Source organism: Amblyomma americanum, chromosome 1 (assembly GCF_052857255.1).
Source record: "Amblyomma americanum isolate KBUSLIRL-KWMA chromosome 1, ASM5285725v1, whole genome shotgun sequence".
In the NCBI taxonomy this organism is placed as follows: domain Eukaryota; kingdom Metazoa; phylum Arthropoda; class Arachnida; order Ixodida; family Ixodidae; genus Amblyomma; species Amblyomma americanum.
In genome coordinates, this window is record NC_135497.1 from 290,894,934 (window position 1) to 290,914,760 (window position 19,827).

The 19,827-nt window shown below is 45.5% G+C and overlaps 1 protein-coding gene and 1 long non-coding RNA gene across 7 annotated transcripts in view; one reads left to right on the top strand and one right to left on the bottom strand.

The window, feature by feature from the left end:
- LOC144115243 (uncharacterized) overlaps window positions 1–4,911 on the top strand; it is a 36,179-nt gene extending 31,268 nt beyond the window's left edge. For 2 of the 4 annotated variants that reach the window (XR_013311314.1, XR_013311313.1), the window contains exon 4: window positions 2,570–2,693. This is a non-coding gene — a long non-coding RNA (uncharacterized LOC144115243). Of the gene's footprint in view, window positions 1–2,569; window positions 2,694–4,772 lie in introns of those variants that run through there. The other 2 variants (XR_013311319.1, XR_013311315.1) reach the window with 1 other exon arrangement.
- The window catches only part of LOC144115242 (superkiller complex protein 2-like), a 121,360-nt gene that overhangs the window by 58,406 nt on the left and 43,127 nt on the right, over window positions 1–19,827 (bottom strand). For all 3 annotated transcript variants that reach the window (XR_013311312.1, XM_077649534.1, XM_077649533.1), the window contains exons 11-16: window positions 13,351–13,435; window positions 12,323–12,429; window positions 10,565–10,693; window positions 10,401–10,458; window positions 4,828–5,154; window positions 2,542–2,678 (exon numbers count right to left, since the gene is read on the bottom strand). Coding sequence is in view for 2 of the 3 variants with exons in the window: in XM_077649534.1 (XP_077505660.1) it covers window positions 2,542–2,678; window positions 4,828–5,154; window positions 10,401–10,458; window positions 10,565–10,693; window positions 12,323–12,429; window positions 13,351–13,435 (843 nt within the window). In the remaining variant the exon portion in view is untranslated. The remainder of the gene's footprint in view (window positions 1–2,541; window positions 2,679–4,827; window positions 5,155–10,400; window positions 10,459–10,564; window positions 10,694–12,322; window positions 12,430–13,350; window positions 13,436–19,827) is intronic.

Genomic DNA, 19,827 nt, shown 5'->3' on the forward strand with positions numbered 1-19,827 from the left:
CAAAGCAAGGACAAAGAAAGGAACAGATAGAAATGAGCAGTCGTGTCATAGTGGTCTGGGCGTCCACTTCGGCTGCAGGAGGTGGATGGTTCAAAACCCACTGCTGGACACCAACCGGTAAAAATGGGTACAAGCCACCCCCGGCCTGACGCCCGGCTTCTTCAGGGGTGTGTGCTTGGAGGAGGCTCCGCAAACCCCGCTGCGCCCCTTCGGGGGCAAACCCAGTTTCGAACACACCCAGCCTGCAATCCCAAGTGAAGAAGAGTTCGACTCAAAGCTCGTACGCTCTAACCAGCGTGCGTCAAGTTCAACACTAAGGTCCTTTGTCAGAAGCGATTCAGAGTATCACTGCCGTCCTGGGAAAGTTCGGTTTTTTCGGCTGTGCGACTTTGTGAGAAAAAAAAAAAAAAAGAAATGGATGAAGCTGTGAATTCCTTATTGGAAATCCCGCGCTCTTTTATTTCGTCGCCAACGATTTTAATTTTCCTTCATAAAATTTCAGTGCAGCGGTTGTTTTGTAGCATTTTTGTTTAAACTGCTGCACTCCTTTTCAAGGCTCCAGCGCTCGCCGGCTTTCTAAGCATACACTGGCACAGCCGGACACACAGTAGTGTGTGCAAGCCACCGCCGCCGGCACTCCTCTCAAGAGTGAAGAGCGTCTTGGTGCTCTGCCAAGTTTGCCACCCCAACAGGAGTTCTCTTCAAAAGATAAACACCCCGTGATGTTATCAGCATGCAGCATCTTGGCACGTTGCTAAGGTCTGTGCTGCAGATGGCACGAACTAAGGGGACCGCAAAGAAATGCTAACACTTAAAAAAAAATGTAAATTCTAGAAGTCAAAAGTGGGGGGTAGGTTCATTGTGTGTGCCTATTGCACAAGTAAACCTTTAACTCTTTCTTTACCGTGCCTACTGAGCATCGTTAGCCCACTAATAATGACTTCACATGCTAATTATGGAACCTTCCGCTTAGCTTACTGGCATGCTGCGCATCTGGCTTGTAATTAGACAATTAAAGTTTACTTTTCAATGTTTTGTTCCCGCATGGCGGCACTTTATCAACACGCTCCAAAGACACTTGGCAGCCTCTGCATGCACGATGCGCACTTCAAAACATCCCAAACCTCAGGACTCCATTTCGTCGACGAATGATTTTACCAAGAATCCAAGCAGCAGCGAGCCTGACGATACTGCCTTATCGTTGGGATTCAGTTCTGACATGGGCGAGAACGGAAGCTAGCCTGGAATCAGGAGACCATGCTCCGGTGCCCAACTATAGGGCTTCAAGTTATTGTTTTATAGCAAGAGAACAACTCAATATAAAACGTTGAGGTTTTCAGATAGTGGCCAATAGAATACCAAACATTTTGCATATTTCAGGAGATTCTTAGTACTTTTTTCTGTTTATATACAAGCGTGTCTTTACAAGTTTTATACGTTCTAAGAGAATTCTGGTGTGGGCTAGTTGGTGCATACTTTCTACGACACAGATTGACACAGCACAACGGAACGAGGACGAGAAGACACACGAAACACAGGACCAGCGCCTGTCCTGTGTTTATTGTTTCTTCTCGTCCTCGTTTCGTTGCGCTGTGTCAATCTGTGTCGTAGAAAGTTTTATAATAAGGGAGTAATTACACATAGGCATCCACCCAAGCGCAACCACACGGCTACAAAGGAAAGCTATATAGCTTTCTCAGAAACCTCGAAGTTAAAGAAAAATTCGTGCTGGTCCGGGGTTCGAACCCGGGACCACCGCTTCATCGGAGCAGTCGCTCTGCCAACTGAGCTAACCGGGACGGCAAGCTTATGGTAGGGCGAGAGCGAATTGATCAATATCTCGAAAAGGGAACAGTGTTGGTCAAATGTTTTATGGGAATCCCCAATTCCCCTATAACACTTTACAAGTTTTGTTAAATTTTTTCCTAGAATTGTTTTTGGCAAATAAAATTTTAGTTTCGATGCATAATTCATTATTTAAACTTATATGCCTAGAAAGCACATTTATTTAGCTTTTGTTTTGTGTGTCACATTAAATATTTAATGCAACAGTTTATACAGAAAAAATAAACTACTGAAACCTACAAAAAAACTCATTGGTAAGGAAACAGTTAAAAAGAGAGTAAATATTCATTACTATCTGCCAAAGTACAGCCATAAGCCTACAAAAGAGAGCTATATAACTTTCAGAGAAACTTCACGGTTGAAGAAAAATCTGTGCTCGTCCTTTTAATACACCGGACCAGGACGAATTTTTGTTCAACCATGAAGTTTCTGTGAAAGCTGTATAGCTCTCTTCTGAAGTCATATGGCTGCACTTGGGCGGATGCAAATGAGTAATTACTCCCTTACAACAAATCTATATACTCCTACTTAGGGAATCACCCTAAACATTGGATGATCGAATACTTTACTATACGAGTGAATATTTGAAATTATCAAATATTCGCTCAAGCCCATATCCTACCTAACAACAAGAGACTGGCATTTGCTGCTCACATGGCTAGTGCAATGTCATAAAGCATTCTCACAACTTCTCACCTGCCAGCCATTTGTATGTACTCTGCAGGTAGCAGGTCCCTAACGCAGATGCCATCATGTTTGCGAATGCTATCAAAGATGACCGTCCGAGCTGGCATGTTGACGCCCATGGCAAATGTCTCCGTGGCAAACAGCACCTTGAAAGAGGCAGGTGAGAGACCAGGCATGAGTTCAGGAGAAGCTCCCCACACTAAGTAGTAGGTTTCCACATAAAAACTAGAGCCAGGCTGCTGAATTTTTTTTTTTTTTGGAATATGGACATCTGACAGTGATGCTGATGGAGTTTTCTCTAGCATATAAAATAGCCTTTACTCTTGCAACCACAGTTTACACCTCCAGTTTCATGCTCTTCAGCAGAGTCCCCCTTTCACTGCTCACTGCTCACTGAAGCATGCAACAGGAAACCTTTGACACGAAGCCATTCATTCCTTTTGTGCCCCACACTGTAGGTGCGGAGCACAAGGCTTCGACAAAGTAAAATTCTGAGGTGATAAGAAGAGAAATTGCAGAGGCAAAGGGCAGTGAGAGGGAGAGTGGTGGTACAACGCAAAGGAGCAACCCGATCATGCGCATCTATACAGTATCACATTTTTCGCCCAACGACTTAGGAAGGTGCTTTGCACCAGGCAAGCAGCTGCACACTGGATAACGGGAGACACGACCATGCGCAGCAACAAGAGAGCACATGAGGAAGTGACATGGGCAGCAAGTTCAAACTACATCACCTTCCCCATGTATGATCCCGCTTTACCTGACCCTGTGGCTGTGGCTCTCTACCAATGTAGAAAACCGACATTGCTACCATCACCAAGGAACCTAAAGCTGGCATCTAAGCCACTTCACCTCACAACAGAAGCCACCTCTGTTGTGAGGCCAGCCCCCATCTCCAAAGGCCATCTCCCATAACCAAAGCACACAGTCATTCATTTTTCTTCACGTGTAGCTTTTACAGTATGTCAGAGCATGCAATATCGATTTAATGCATGAAACCAAAGGAAGGCCACTGCTCCTGTACCACCTAAGTCAGTGCTCAATGACAAACCTCTCAAGAATCGCTTGGCCCACAGCCCCATACTTGGTTTTGTCAGTAACGTCAGCCAACAGGCCTGCCTCACTACAACTTACAGCCATCCAAACTGTAGGTATTATTGCCTGAAAACTGCCACAAGTGTACTGCCGAATGACCAAGCCTTCATAAGAGCAGCAATGGTAAAGCATGAACCCTGCCCTACCCTCATCCATCTTCTCTGAAGTCACTTGATGACTGAAAATTGCATTACCAGTGCTCGTACCCGAGTTGGAATGCACACAAAGAAGGAACTAGCAGATGGACTTGTCCACTCGTTCCTTTTGTTTTGATCCTCAATTTGTTTTGCTGCTGGTCCTCCATCAACAACCAACTAGCTCATTAACTGCTCATTCCCTTCTGTCTTTGTCCTTATTTTGTTCTGCTGCTGGGCTTCGAAGAAGTCTGTCAAGCTGTCTGTTCAACTCCCCCACTTGTCTGTGTTTGTCACCTGCCTATGCTGCCAAGGGAGGCCAATTGTCCAGAAGACCCCAAACAAACATTTTCCTGATGGCTTATACTTAACGTGTGTGTGTTCTGCTCTTTGTGGTCAATGATGTGGTCATCATGCACGAACGTGAAAGGAAGTCATGCCCCAGCCATCCCCCGAATAAAGAGTTACAGTCACAGTTAAGAACTTTACAAACTCGATGAATTGGGCTACATATGACTGAAATGCATAAAATCTATCACAAAGTTCAGCAGTCTTCCTAGTTCGAAATTGTATTTCAGTAAAATTTGCCTTTTTCGGCTGACAGGCAAAAAGTAGCACAGGAAAAGGAAACTGTCTAAGCACTTCCATCCCTTGATGTTAAAACTTTCCTGCCACTACCATGAATCTTCCAAACATAGATAACTGAATGCACAAGGATCAGAAAAAAAGAAAGTGTTGAAATTGTCATCATTTTAAACCAATATCAACACAATTGCTGTAACAGTGAGCTAGCTATGCCTTTTCATGTCAGAAAAGAAAAAAATACCGACCACAATCCCAGCTCACACACTAAAGTTCTGTGCTCTTTACCTCACACACCATATTAAAAATAAAAGGCTGAAGTGAATCCCCAAACAAAGAAGCATAGCAAAGCCATCATTTTGTTGCCCACACTTTTGCTGCTGTTTTACTCAATATTTTCTCCAAACCAAACCCGCTTCTAATGTGCAGGGTCCCACTCAGCTTCAAGCACGAGACCATAATGGTATGCATCTGCCACACTGACCTTCACGAGACCACGCTGAAAGAGCATCTCAACGGCCTCTTTGAGAATGGGAAGCACACCACTGTGGTGCACACCAAAGCCAGCCTCCAGGAGTGCACGCATGGAGCACAGCTGGGGTAGCCGCTGGTCAGCCCGGCTAAGCCGGGCTATGACACTGCTTTGAAGAAAGCGTCGCACAGCCCCCTTCTCCTCAGCTGTGGTTAGGTCGAGCGACTGAAGTAGCTGGGCATTTTCATCACAGCGACGCCGCGAGAAAGTAAAGCATATGGCAGGCAGCCGGTCCGCCCTGCGCAGGTGCTGGATCAGTCCCTGGTATCGGGTCTTGTCCTAGGAAGCATGGACACACAGAAGAAAACGTAAATCATTAGACACAGAGGCACATTAATACCTTGAGTGACAAATTTTCCTGTTTCTTTGTTTTACTAAATCTGTAAATTTATTTTACAGATATCAGTATTAACTATATCGTGCAGCATTACAAACATTGTAGTATTAACTATATCGTGCAGCATTACAAACATTGTAATCTATATAACAGTTAATTTTACATTCCTTTCTTGGACAGCTTGTAGTGGAAAGATAACATCCCTAACAAGTAATGAATCTGTCACTGCAAAAAAAATCTACTGGCAGCTTAAAAGTGCCCAATAAAGCATTCAAGATGCTGACAACGTTCTTGTTAATGTTCCTATAAATCCTTTACAATTAACATAGCAAACAGCCATGAAGGCACGACTGCGAATACACATTAACGAGGTTTCACTGTGTTTTTCTATAAAATAAAGTTTATTACGATTAGTGCTACATATGCAATTCCCTTCCTTATTTTCAATGCCGGGCAGACCTTACTAGAGAAATAAACTATGCTGACGACAAGTAAAATAAAACTTATTGGCAGCGTGTGGAGTTCGCTGACCTTTCCACGAACTCGTTGGCCTTGTGTTCGCAAGGAAGGCTGCAGCAGTGGGGTCAGAAGTCGCCAACAAAGGGGCCCGTCCCGTCCCTGCCTACCCTTCGTGCGGCGGACGCCTTTGTTTACTAGCCTAACCATGTACAGCTGTCGACATGTGTTCATTGTTAAGGGATTGACGAGGTTTCGGGGGCGCACGAGATATGGCTGAGTATTAGCCGAGTGACCGGAAACCCACTATTCCCGTAACGACTGTGTTCGTCTCTTGCGGTGTGTTCTGTAAACACTTCAGGGATCGTTTCCCCGGCAATGTTTGTCGCGTGTGCGACAGAGAGAGGAAAGTGGTAACGGCTGGGCCATGGGAGAGGGTGGTCGCGTTTGTGCTGTTTGTGTATTTGATTTAAACCTCTCCTTTCCCAAATGTTTAATCAGCACTCTTTCCCCAATCTGTGATTAGTTGGCGGAAACCTTATTTTCCTTTCCCTGACCACTGATTGGCAAGGTGAGTCGCTTGTAATCTTATTGGTGGCTGTCCCCGCTAGGGGCGGAGACAGAGGGTTTAAAAACAAGCACTGGCTTGAATGAGGGCTGAATACGTCTGATCAACGGTTGAGTCATGTAAATAGTTTTCTCCTTGCTTTGTTTCTTCTCGTTTTATTTATGTAGTAAATAAATAGTTAACCTTCTCCTTTCTTCGAGTAATGTGAATGTTTGCGAGTTAGAACAAACGGGTCATCAAGAAACCCCAATTTCATCATCAACAAGGTGTTTCCTCCCATCACCACCTGAAGGGGGAAACTCAACTGGCGCAGTCGAGACAGGATCGCAACTTCTTTCTACTAGAGGCATTGGACAGAAGGTGAGAAGAACAAGTTGGTGGACAAGCTGTTTGTCCTAAAGGAGAAAACGTGAAGCTGTGTCGAAAGACGACGTCGAGAGCTTCAGGATCACAGGTCGAGTACGAGAGGACGTTGGAGGCTCAAGTCAGCGAGGAGCTGAAGGAGCCGGGCAACGACAAGCCATCGAGGGTTTGAGTCAGCGAGCTGCTGAAAAGAACCAGGCGTCCACTTTAAAAGGGTTCGAGTCAGCGAGCTACTAAAAAGTAACCAGGCGACCAAGTGAAGCGAGGTCCGAAGCGGTGAGCTGCTGCGGGAGCAGGATCAACTCGTGGGCGTCTACCTTCCCGGGAGCCCACTGTCATCACGCTGAGATCGACAGTGCTGCGGTCGTCGGAGCGTCGAAAGATGTAGGACACCTTCCTGCTTTCTCCGAAATTGCCATGTCTGTGTTATAGTCATACGCTATACGGTAGCATTGAAATGACTGATGCAGGGATGGATGCCGCAAGGGGGAACGGTCTATAGCATTTCGAGCAACTCGCGTCAACAGAGCAGGCACTAGGAAACATGACGCAAGCTTTGTGGAAAGAAAAGGAGCACAGGACTCAAATGTTTGAAATTGAAAAGTTGAAGCTCCAAATTGAGCTTAAAGAAATAAAATTGATGCAAATGCCGCTTCCGCCACTAGCAGATGCGCAGCATGGACAGTGGTTGGGCGATTATGCAAATGAATTGAAAACAGTGCTGGCCCCTATGCCAGAAAAGGACCAATTGGTGGCCGCGGGCCATATGGGCGGAGGTCAGAAGAGCGGTGCACCAGAGGCGACATCGACGCGGTTAACGATGCTGCAACTGCGGTTGCAGATCGCAGAAGTAGAGAGGCAATCGCTTGAACTGAAGCGCGAAACGTTTCGTCTTCATTCGGAGCATATAGCACGAGAACAAGCCAGATAGACAGAAAAAGCACAGGTGCTGGAAACACAGAGAGCGAGGCCGGAATTAAGAGATGTTAATTCTGAGTCTGACGTCGCTGTCCCTGGCAGATTAGTTCCCCAGAACTGCGAAAGCGCACGACAAACTTTAAAGGCAACAGCAGGTTCCGATGAAGTTGTCGCCGAGGTGGCCCATAGGTCATCACTGGCAGCTGAGGACACGCTGCTCGTGTCGGTCGAGCTGTCGATACAAAGAACGCTGGTTGCGCCAACTAGGACAGCGGTATTGGCAGACACGTTGAGCGCGCCGGGCGACCGCAAAGAGCTGCGTGAAGATTCAGCGACGGTTTCCATGCATGATTCTGGAACAAAGGAAGCGCACGCAGAAAACCATCGGACACCTAGAAAGAGTCGTCGCCGCCGAGTGTACCCTAAACGCAAGAAAGCCGAGTCCTCTCAGACTACACCTGCGGGTGATTCAGACGATAGCAACAGGAAGGGCAAGGTGAAGGCGTGCTTCTCGGCCAAGAGGCGTTCACGTTGTGGATAGGCAGCGGCAGGCGGGAAGCGCCGTAGCACGTTATTCAGTGGGAACAGCAGAGTGCAAGAAAAAAGAGGTGCGAGCGAAATCGCGACGTAAAAGATTTCTGAAGAGGCTGGAGCGCCGCCCCAAAAGGAGAGTACCTGGCAGGCGGCAATAGGGCTAAGTGGTCGCGCACCACGCATTAGAAATCAAAAACGGTCATCGGGCGCGCCAGATTGCCGATTGCTGCCAAAGGAGGACAACTTGACAAGCAACGGCGCTGTCATTTCAGAGTCTTTGTATGGCCGGATCGTTCGACCATCCCCACACTGCCAGGCCTTTGTAGGTTTATTACCGAAATGCAGAGGCGCTTGCAAATGGGGTGCGGGAGTTGTCCTTTCTTGTGACCGGTCGGCACCAGTGAGACAGCGTCCCAGCCGGGCGCTGAAGATTGAAGATTGAAGCATGCGAGTTCTCCGAGTGCTCAATGTTTGCATGTGTAAGTAACCAGTAGATGTAATTTTGTGTGTAACTATTTTGCTTGCTGTGGTGGTCACGATAAGAAGTGAAGGCTAGGGGCTAGCTTGGCAGTTGGCATACAGAGAACGGACATGGCAAGTTCTGGAATGTGCAGATTGGTGTCCTAACCTTGTGTGCACGGAACGAATTGAGGCTGTGTGTGTGTGTGCCCAGTGCTGCTTGGAACCTTAGAACAAACGGGTCATCAAAAAACCCCGATTTCATCATCAACAAGGTGTTTCCTCTCATCACCACCTGAAGGGGGAAACTCAACTCAGTGCATGTATTTTTTTCATAGCTGTGTTCTGTGAAAAAGCATTTGTTTTTAATTTAAGCTCCTGTATTTATATTCAAAAATTGTGGATATGATTTGGAACCTGTTTTTATTATTCGTATTGACTTCGTGACCATAACTTGACACCCACACATTTCTACTGTTTGCATCACCAAAGTGCCAAAGCACTAAACACCAGCACTGACAACCGACACCACGCTTTCTTGCCATGTGTTGTGTTGTCTGCTACCCTGCTGCCTTCATTCATTACACATTGCGTCTCTGAACAGCACACGTCTACTTTTCCTGTTGCATCATCACACTGTACAGGTGCTTTTGCCACTCACATGGAGCTCCTGTTCACTGTGTTAACTGTGCGTGAATATGTGCCACCAAAGCTGTCATTTTTTGTGACTCTGCCCACATTGACTATGGCAGTGGCACAAAACTATGTCAACCGGATTATTTCTACCGAACGCAGCTAGGATGTTGTACACCTGAGGATTGATCGACAAGAGGCAGATTATAATCTAAAATCAGCACAGAATGCTGCATAAGACTAAAAGACAACACTCAGCAATGAAATGTTGTACTAACAAACAAGCCTCACCGTGCGACCCCACACTGATGTATAAACCTTAGTTGCTGTCGAACGCATCATGCTCTTTACTGGGCCTCGCCCATGTCTCTCCAATTAACCCTGTCCTTCACCAGCTGCGCCCACCATATGACCGCAAACTTCTTACTCATCTGCCCACCAAACTTTCTGCCGGCCCCTGCTACGCTTGCCTTCTCTTGGAACCCACTCTGTTACCCTTGATGACCAACGGTTATCTTGCCTTCACATTACATGCAGAAGTACATTACATGCCCTGCCTAAGGCCATTTCTTCCTCTTGATTCGACTAGGATGTCCTCATCCCGCATTTGATCCCTCACCCACTCTGCCCGTTTTTGGTCTCTTAACGTTACACCTATCATTTTTCTTTCCATAGCTCGCTACATTACCCTTAACTTGAGCTGAACTCTTTTCGTTAGCCTCCATGCGTCTGCCCCATAGGTGAGTACTGGTAAAATGCAGATGTTGTATAGTTTTCTGTTCAGAGATATAGGCAAACTGCCATTCATGACCTGAGAGAACCTGCCATATGCGTTCCATCCCATTCTTATTCTTCTAGTTATTTCCACCTCACGACCCAGATCAGTGGTCACTACCTGCCCTAAGTAGACGTATTCCCTTACCACATCCAGCACCTCGCTGCCAATTGTGAACTGCCATTCCTTTCCTAGACAGCTGAACATTACTTTGGTTTTCTGCATGTTAATTTTTAGACCCACCATTCTGCTCTGCCTGTCTAACTCATTGATCATGATTTGGAGTTCATGTCCTGAGTGACTCAGCAAGGCATCATTCTTACTGCGCCTCAAAGGAGTTTCATATTAGCACAGAAAATGCACTCATCTGTTATATACTGAGGGTACATTCTAAGTAACATTCACAATGCTTAGTTCTAAGTTTGCTTTATGCTACACAAAAGTATGATATATATACAACAGCAAAAAAAGGGAAGACTCACATCGTGTGTCTTAGTTATCTTCAATGTGTCTTTCCGCCTTGCACAGGCCTTCATGTAGCTTCAGAACAGAAGGTACAAGGCACATGTCAGACTCACGGCGCAAGCAAAATCTAGCATAGAACTCCTCAACTTTATGACAGGAATAAAACAAATGTGCCACCAACCTAGCTGTCTGGAACTTGCTGCTGGCGTCCAGAACAAGGAAAGTCTCTTGGTTGAAATAGAGGTGATGTTCCAAAGGCACAGGGCGCTTTGATGTACAAATGACGTACAGCTTGCGCTGCTTTATACGCCTGGACCAGCAAAGAAAGGAAACTCATGAATAAAAGTTTTTGAAGCATGAAAAAAAAAATTCATTACCAGGCTGAAAATGACATACAGTGGAACCCCGATTATGTGTCCCCCGTTCATGCGACGACCCGAATTTTACGACGAATTGGCACAGACCCAGCAAATCTCCCATAGGGATAATGCTTTAAAATCCTCAATTATAAGACGCAAAAATATCCACGCCCCGCTTCGTACGACAGTCAGCGGGAACCATCCGGAATGAGAGACACTCAAAGAGCACTTTAATGGCAGACGTGATATCAACAAAGATGATTCCAGGTTGAAATCAAGATGGCAAAAGCCTTTAGCGCAAAAAACGAGGACGTGAGAGGAAGACGGGACAGCACCTCTCACGTCCTCGTTTTTTGCGCTAAAGGCTTTTGCCATTATGAATGAACAGTACCAACTAGCCCAAGAATCAGCATTGTTGAAATCAAGAGACTGAGATGTGCACCGATGGGTCAAGCACATGATGGCCTGTAATGACGGCCCTGCCAACAGCTTAGACTCGAACTCCGCGTGTGCGACCCGCGGTCATTGGTGCGAGGCGGCTTGCCTGGCCCGTTTTCGCACACTTCGTTGACGAAGATGTTAGAAAAATCAGCTTTAAGTTCATACCAGCATAAAGTTATTGTAGAAGCGGTAACAAGATTAGACATTTCTATGGCTATGGGCAGTTAGTTCGAAAAAGCTTTCCGCTGCGGCTTCAGTGCAGAGAATGTTAAGCCTAGCAACACCGAGCTAGCCAGGAGCGAGTGTCACACTGTCACCATGCAGGCCGCACATCGCTGCTGAAAGCTCGCCGGTGACACATTCATGCCGCAGGCGAACATCATGTTTTCGTTTTTCCCTTATGATGTGAATTCCTAATACAGGCACAACTGCCAGCTGCCGTGGAGTAAAAGCGGTTCTAGAGGAACAGAAAGACATTTCGCTGGCATGGTCGTACTGTGCGCCGCAAAACGTCTTTGAAGAGTCATAGCAGCCATATTTTTGGTGCGCCATTGAAATCATTCTTTCTAGGCGTTTGTGATGTCTCCTTAACGCGCAGGGAGTCTTGGGAGCGCACGCATGCCTTGCCTAAAGCCGAACTTCTCAGAACTAATTATCGCGGAACGAAAATGGGCACGTTTATAATGCGTGGGAAAAAGAACTTAATTTTTGTAACCCAGAGTAGCGGACGTGTTTATTACACGAATGCGTCACTTGTGCCAGATTTTCAATTATACGACACCTGGATTATACGAAAGTTTCATGCGGTACCCTGAAAGTCGTGTAATCGAAGCTGTACTGTATTTTCTTGAACAAGAGATAAGAATAAGTAAGATGCTCACTTCAACATCTAATTCATATAAAGTATCTCTAGCCTCAAATGTTCAGCAAATTCAATATGAGGTAAGATACCCAAATTAACACAAAATTTGCTATTTACATCTCTTATTTCCAACCTCTGGTGTTTTCAAGCATATAAGGCTAATATACTAGTTTTCAAAAAAGAGAGACACACTGAAGCAAGAGCACTCTGAAAACTTGACTTCACATCTCTCAAAAAGAAGAAAAAACACAAACATAGTGCTAATGCAAACACGCACCCAATCCAATTGGCAAGGCTCAATGCATTTGGGACAGTGGCACTGAGCAGAACGAGCCCAACATGACTTGGCAGCATGATTAGTACTTCTTCCCAAACAACCCCACGCTGCAGTGAGAGAGACATAAAATTTATAGCACATAAAGAAAGCGCATGCCTGCCTAATAAATTAGTATTTCCTCAAAAGGCGGTGCTCTTAGACAAGATGACTTGAAAAAACTTTTTAAGATAAGCAATTTGCAGTATTAACTCCTTCAATGCCAAGCTACTTTCCAACTCCGGCTTCATTCCCTGCCAGGCTTTCTCACATGCCTATTCAGTGGATGTTTCACATTGCTTGTATCAACAGACATACTCTGCCTCAAGTCGATGTCAGAATTCATCAAAGGTTCATGAATTTCTTCACCCATTAAATGGCACACAGACAAGCCCTGCTTACTCACTATGGCTGCATAAGAGAGAAAGTGATGGAGCACAGAGGTTCCACTGACCAATGACATAAATCTGCTGCCCATGCCTTAACTTTAACTTGCAGGCTGTACCTGTACAGATGGCATGACACGTTTGCATTATTCTCCTAGCATAAGTACAGAAAGTACACATTTGGGTATGATCACTATGGGATGTGCATGAAGGTGCACTCAAGTTAGCCCATGTGTGGCAGAGAAAGGATCACGCATTATGGCTCGTAAAGTTTGAAAAAGGTGTCATGATTTCTCTTTGCAGCATCTTAAGCAGCCAGAAAAGCTACCTGAACAAATAGCATGCTAGTCTAGATTTCTATAGCCTCAGAGACCAGACAATGGTACAGGTCGGTTTTGAGAGAAGGCAGTAACTGAGCAAGTCACATGCTAAAATATATTTTTATGCCCTAAGAGGTTACCAAACACTAGCAAAAATGACCATGCATGATTAAAGCCAAAGAAGCTTATTTTTTCTCATCAATATAGGTCAACCTAACATAGTCTCAGAAATCAAGGCATAGCTCTTAGGGCACACTGTTACAAAAAAAAAAAAAGATAAACTCACATCAAGGTCGTTGATGTAATGGCATTCATCAAATATTACCCATTCCAAATCAGCCACTACCTTAGACTGGTTGTAAAGCATAGATCTGCAAGTGAAAATAGAAAAAAGGAGTGGTATAAAGCAAAACAGTCACACGCTAAGTGTACAATGAGCCAAACAGACTGAAGGTTTGAAACACCTATGCCAGCCACAAAGAAACCTACACAGCATGCAACCTGCGACGAGCCAGCACCAAATATAGATTAGACTTATTCAGACGGCCTGAGCAGCCAGACCAATCACTGCACGAGAATGACGATTGCTTGCAGTTATTGGAATGGTTACGAGCGTTATTGAATTGAATTGAAAGTTTATTTCCAGACATACAGGAAATGGGCCTCGGGCGAAAAGTCACAAGGGTAGCTTGAAGGATGCTCTAGGCCCCGTGAAGGCAGAACAGCAGAACATGTGCACATTCAAGGCAAACATACATATACAGAATGAAATTATGTAGTATGGAAAACAGCGAAAATAGGAGAAATACTTGCGCTTATGAAACAAACAAACTAGAATAAGACAGTAATTAATGGTGGCAACATGGCTGAACCTAAAAAATAGTGAGTACTCATGACAAAGCTCACCTAGGCAAAGAACAGAAAGAGTGTGCGGCATTGATGAAATATAACTTAAAGTCCTTAATGGGGGCGGTAAAGATGTTTGGGTTGTTTATGCTGTGATTATTTAGTGTGTATGGTAAAACGAAACGAAGGCTCTGATTTCCAAATAACGTCCTAGTTCGAGGAACATCCCATATTTGTTTGCTTCTGGTATGAAAGCGTTTCTCATATGGCTTACGTCCAGCAAGATTCTTCAGGAAGTCAGATGAGCATTGTGTTGAGAACCTAAGGCAGTGCAACAAGCGATACTCAAACGTGGTATGCACAAGGTGAACCCTATATTGTGAAAATAAAGTTTCCGTGTGGGCAGTGTAACCTGCGCCAGCGATTAGTCTAGCTGCTTTCTTTTGGAGACCAAGTATGATATTTAGATCTGTTCTGGATGTTGTACCCCAAACAAGATGACAATAGTTATGTACGACGGAAATAAAGCGTGATAAATAAGAAGCTTGTGCTTTGGGGAAACTTCGTTCCGAAGTCTCGAGAGGAACTCTACAGATCTAGTAAGCTTACTTTCGATATGCATTATATGGTCAGAACATCTGATGCAAGAGTCAAAAACAACGCCGAGCGATTTAAACTTGTCCACAATTTCAACGATGTTATTTTCTAGCTGCAGGGTATTGTTTAAACTAACATCCAGGCTAAAGTCGAAAAAAGACAGGTTTGGTCTTGCTAGAATTAACTACTAAACCAAAAGCTTTGGAGCATTTATGGAGAGCAGAAAGAACCAGATTTCCTCTATTGATTAGTTCATTGGCAGAGGAGCCACTAAGAAAAAAACTTGTGTCATCGGTGTACTGAATACAGCTTATATTATGGGCTATGGATGTGATACCATTAGCATAGACATTAAAGAGGAATGGACCGAGAAGGCTACCTTGCTGGACATTAAATTGAATCAAAAGGGAAAGAGACTTCAGATTATCCACTGAAATGACCTGTTGACGCCTGTTTAAGTAAGAATGAAGAAATTGAAGGGAGAAACCATGGACACCATAGCTTTCAAGTTTACAGGGTAGTATTTCATGATTAAGAAGGTCGAAAGCTTTTGTAAAACCGTCGAAAATACCAAGAGTCAAGTTTTAAAAAGTTTCAATATTATTCAAAATAATTTCCTTTTGAAAAAGTAAAGCAGATTCCGTGAACTTGCCCTTTCGAAATCCAAACTGACTGGTATTTATTAAGGCATGTTTCAAAAAGAACACATCGATTCTCTTAAGCATTACTTTTTCAAGAGCCTTTGAAAACACAGCAAGGATAGAAATTTGCCTATAGTTTGTCAATTTATTTTTATCACCTACTTTGAATATAACAGTTACTTTAGCATATTTCATTCGTGCAGGAAATATACCTGATGTGAGCGGCAAGTTCAAGATATAGCTTAAGCGTGGTGCTAAAAGATCCACAACAAACTTAATTGGTTTTAACTGGAAGCCACCAAAATCGGTGCAACTTGTCGATGAAGTAGGTTTAGCAGCAGGCAACAATTTCGTACAGCTTCCCTACATTTTGTGACAGCCCTATCATGGATTTTTATTACTGAACATTAAGACAGCTCCTGAAAGCTCTTTAAACACTTGACCAGAAGCGCAACAACTTATGGGCCACTTCTGTCATCACATAACGTATACTGCAGCAACACCTGTGGGTATCATGATGCAAATGTTAATGTAAAAAATGACAATTTTTTACTAAATTCTCAAAACATGCGAAAGAAGAATTGCACGAATGATAACGATGACAATGAAGACAGAGAATTCTCTGTCTGTGCCTTTGCTGATGAAGACAACGAAGTTTATGAAGACGACAATGTGCAGAGCACAGCGCGAGAGTGTGTTGCAGTTTAACACGAGGTGTGCTCGGCTACGGCGATCGCCTGCTGCTCTCCCGCACTGGCTAGCGAAGCTGATCTGTTCGCGCCACCGCAGGTTCGAATTCCAGTCGCGGCAATATTTGTTTCATTTGTTTTTATTTATTTCATTTGGCGTAAACCCACAAAAATCGCAAGATACTTGGCACAAATTGACAAACATCGAAAGATCTTGCTCTGGGTTTACCCATCAGAATAGTGCTTCCACAGTAAAAGACTGTGCAGTGAGCCTGGACCAAAACTGTGGCTCAAAAGCTGAGCCTCTTGATGCACAGCACAACTGGCCAACTTTAACAACGTTGAACTGACAGTCTGTGATATTAGTGCAGCACAACTATGGAAGCAGATAAAAAGAAGTTAATGTTTCTGTACAGCACAATTACAGCTGTTTAAGATGCAATTGTATCCGCTATGCTTTTTTCCCTTATTTCTTGTTGAATATACTTATGCTGTCACTGCCATCTTATGTGTAACTAGTGTGTAACTAGTGTACAAACACCTCAGAAGAACTTTGAAGAGTTACTGTATTTACTTGCGTAATATGACCCTGCGCAAAATTTTGTGCACCCCCAACATTTTACCCGGATTTAAAAAAACAAACTTTTTTTTGGTAACGTTATTTATTACCTCAGCGCATAAGGGGAGTTAGGAAGGTAGAAAGAAAAGAGTGGGTCGGTGTTAAATGAAGGAGAAAAGGTGGGCCGATCTAATGAAGGCGAGGAGAGAGCGATGGTGTGGCCCCTGCATCCAAGCAATATATGAGGACGGGCTGTCCGGCGGGAGACCCGCTGCTGCCAGGTGGCGAATTCTCGTTGGCTTCAGCACCGGGCAAACCCACAACAAGTGGTCAATGTCAGCCTCAGTATCTTGCGAGCTGCAGACTTGGACACCCTAGGCGGGGATATAAGTGGCGAAATTGAGGCCACGTCCAAGTTACGGCAGGAGTGAGGGCAACCCTGACCCGGATCCTCAGGAGCACAACCTCCTCTGCACGGGTAAGGCCGCGGGGAAAGGCTATCGCACACAGAGGGACCAGAGCACGTGTACGGCGCCGGAGGTGTTCCTTTCTTGTGAGAAGGAAGGTAGCATCATCCATGCTGAGTAACTGAGGCATTGATGTGGGTAGTGTCGCCAAGTGGGTTGCAGAATCTGTAGAGCTTTGTGAACTCAGCAGGTCATGTGGGACCCACTCAATTCGAATGGCTTGCAGGATGCGAGCTGCCAAACGATGTATATTCTGGCAGATTTCTGGGCTGCGACTGACGCATCGGAGTAGACATGTTGCTTGAAGGTTGTCAGTGCGGAGTGAGCTGTAGGACGCAAGGTAACTGCAGCTACAGAGTAACCAGATGTATAGCAACCAGCTCAGCACAGAAGGATGGAGGCTCAGCAATTCGAAACCTGGCCGTCTTGTGAAGTGCAGGCTTGCAGGGACAGTAAACTGCAGTCGTTTCACAGCCCTGGATGCTGGCATCTACATATATAATGATTGAGCCACGGGGTAGGTGGATATCTTGTTCCGCGATTTGCTCGCACAGGGACGATGCCGCATAAGGTGAGGTTGGGTGATGTAGATCAGTAGGTTTGTTGTCGCTCAGCTGGACAAAGTCCCATGGAGGAAGAGCTGAGGGTAACAGCGACTGCATAGTGCGGGATGAAGCAAAGGTCCGGAGTGCTCGCGGTGAATGCAAAAGGGTGGCCTTAAGGCTACGAGCATCACGGCGCTGTTGCACAAGCTCATCAAGGGTATTTAGGTGAGCATTTTCTTGAAGTGCTGCGATCGGTGTGATGCGTGGAAGGCAAGTGATAGTTCTCATAGCCTCTCAATTGACGACTTCCAGACGATCCCACTGAGCTCTGGTTAAGTGTTGGAACTGTGCTTGGTAAATGAGGCGCGGTTGCAAAACCGCTTTCACCAAATGTTGTGTGACATGGGAGCCAACGCCGCTGGTTTTGGGAGCAATACGTTTGATTAGGCCCAAAGTCTGCAACGCCTGCTTTTTAGCCTGAGAAAGCCAGGCAGTACCCCTTCCCGACTGATGTATCGACAATCCCAGAATTTTCAATGTCGAAGGTTCTTAAGTGGGGTTCCAGATAGTTGGAGACGGATTGGCGTGGCAGCGTGTTTACGGCGTCTTCAGCGGTTGGCCACTGACATGAGCGTAGTTTTGCTCACGGAAAGCTGTAGGCTGACAGACATAGCATAATTGGCAGTATTGTCTAAGGCTGACTGTAGGGCCGCCGCTTGAGTTAGCAGGTCATGATGAGCGCTCCATACCATGATATCATCGGAGTACAGTAAGAACTTAGCGTCAGGGACATCATGTGAGCGCCATGCAAGAGGAATAAAGGCAATAGTATTGAACAGTGTTGGTGACAGTACCGAGCGTTAAGGTACACCGCGAACAGAGACAAATGATCCTATGGAGTCAACACTGAGGCGTACGGCAAATCGTCTGCCTTCAAGGAAGGATTTTATAAAATTGCATACTCGAAGAGTGAAATGCAGCATGCCAATAGAATGCAAAATGGCAGCATGACTTATGTTATTGTAAGCCTTTCTGATATCCATGGTGAGAACTGTACGTACACTGTGGCTGTGGGTTGATGCAGAACTTGCGACACCGGGAGGACAGCCAAACCATCTTTGGTACCAATGAATGGACAGAAGCCAATTTGGGCAAGGTGGTAGAAACCATGGTGCTCCAGCCACCATGACAGCCGTGTGGCTAACATTTTCTCTATCAGCTTGCACAGCGCTGATGTTAGGGAAATAGACTGGAAGTTGCCAAGGTCTGTAGGCGGCTTCCCTGGTTTTGGAATTTGGATCACAGTGGCCAATTTCCAGGTCTCAGGAACAGAGCCGCTTAGCCATACTTTGTTAATGATGTCAAGAAGTTGGAGGTTGTCAAGAAGGTGGAGGTTATAGCCCTGTTGTATGCGGTCAACAAGCAATGGTGACTACTCCGCAGGGAGACCTTGGAGAACAGTGGGGAAACTATCCCAGTTGACCACAGTGCACTTGCGGCGTAACCGGCGGGCATGTGACGGATGGACACTGCGTGAATCTGACTGCGTGAATCCAGTTCTTTTGCTACAGGGAACGTATTTACGCGGCAGGCGAGATTTTCACAAGAGCGACGTGAAGGTACCTTAGCAATGACACTGTCTTTCTTCATCTTGAAAAAAAAAAACTTTTACTCATATATTTTGCGCGCTCTGCTGCACCAGACCACCAGCATATACACGGGCGAGTGCAAGACAGGCTTGGGAAGATCAGCTCGACCGCGTCGCCTTGTGTGGTTGCAAAAGGTGCAAGTGGCAAGGGCATGAATTGTGCACCGTTTAACCAGCTCGCTCGCGCAGGCGGCCACTTTCTTGGACGAATAGTTGTGCACACGCCCGAACCCGAAACTCCCGAACCGTTTGCTGTTCAGTTTGCTGCTAGTTAGCTGGGCTACATGTGAGTGCGTCATTTTATCGCCTATTACCTCCTTTGCCTCCCACTGCTGGCTACGCGACTGTATCGTTGCGTGTTTATTGGTTTGAGTTGCGCACGTGCCGTCATGCCATCCCGCGGGGAACCATACAACATGGGGCGGGGCGGGGCGTACGAGTCTTATACAGTACAAGTTTGTTAATTTGAACACTTAATTCGAACTTACGGTTAATTCGAACTGATGCCCGGGTTCCGACCCAGCCCTGTGTATTTCAATGGGGGAAAACTCCCAATAATTCGAACAAGTATGCATCCGCTATGGTTAATTCGAACTAGGAGCCACTGGCTGACACCATTCCTCGTAGATAGAAGTTGACCCGTAGCGAGTAAAACACACTCCAATTTTGCCAGAGATTTTATGGAGCTCGCGTTCCGGTGCATGCCATTGCAGGTTTTTGCTACTGGAGCGCTCTTCCGAGCCGCTGCTTCAGCGCGAGCAGTTCCAGGTT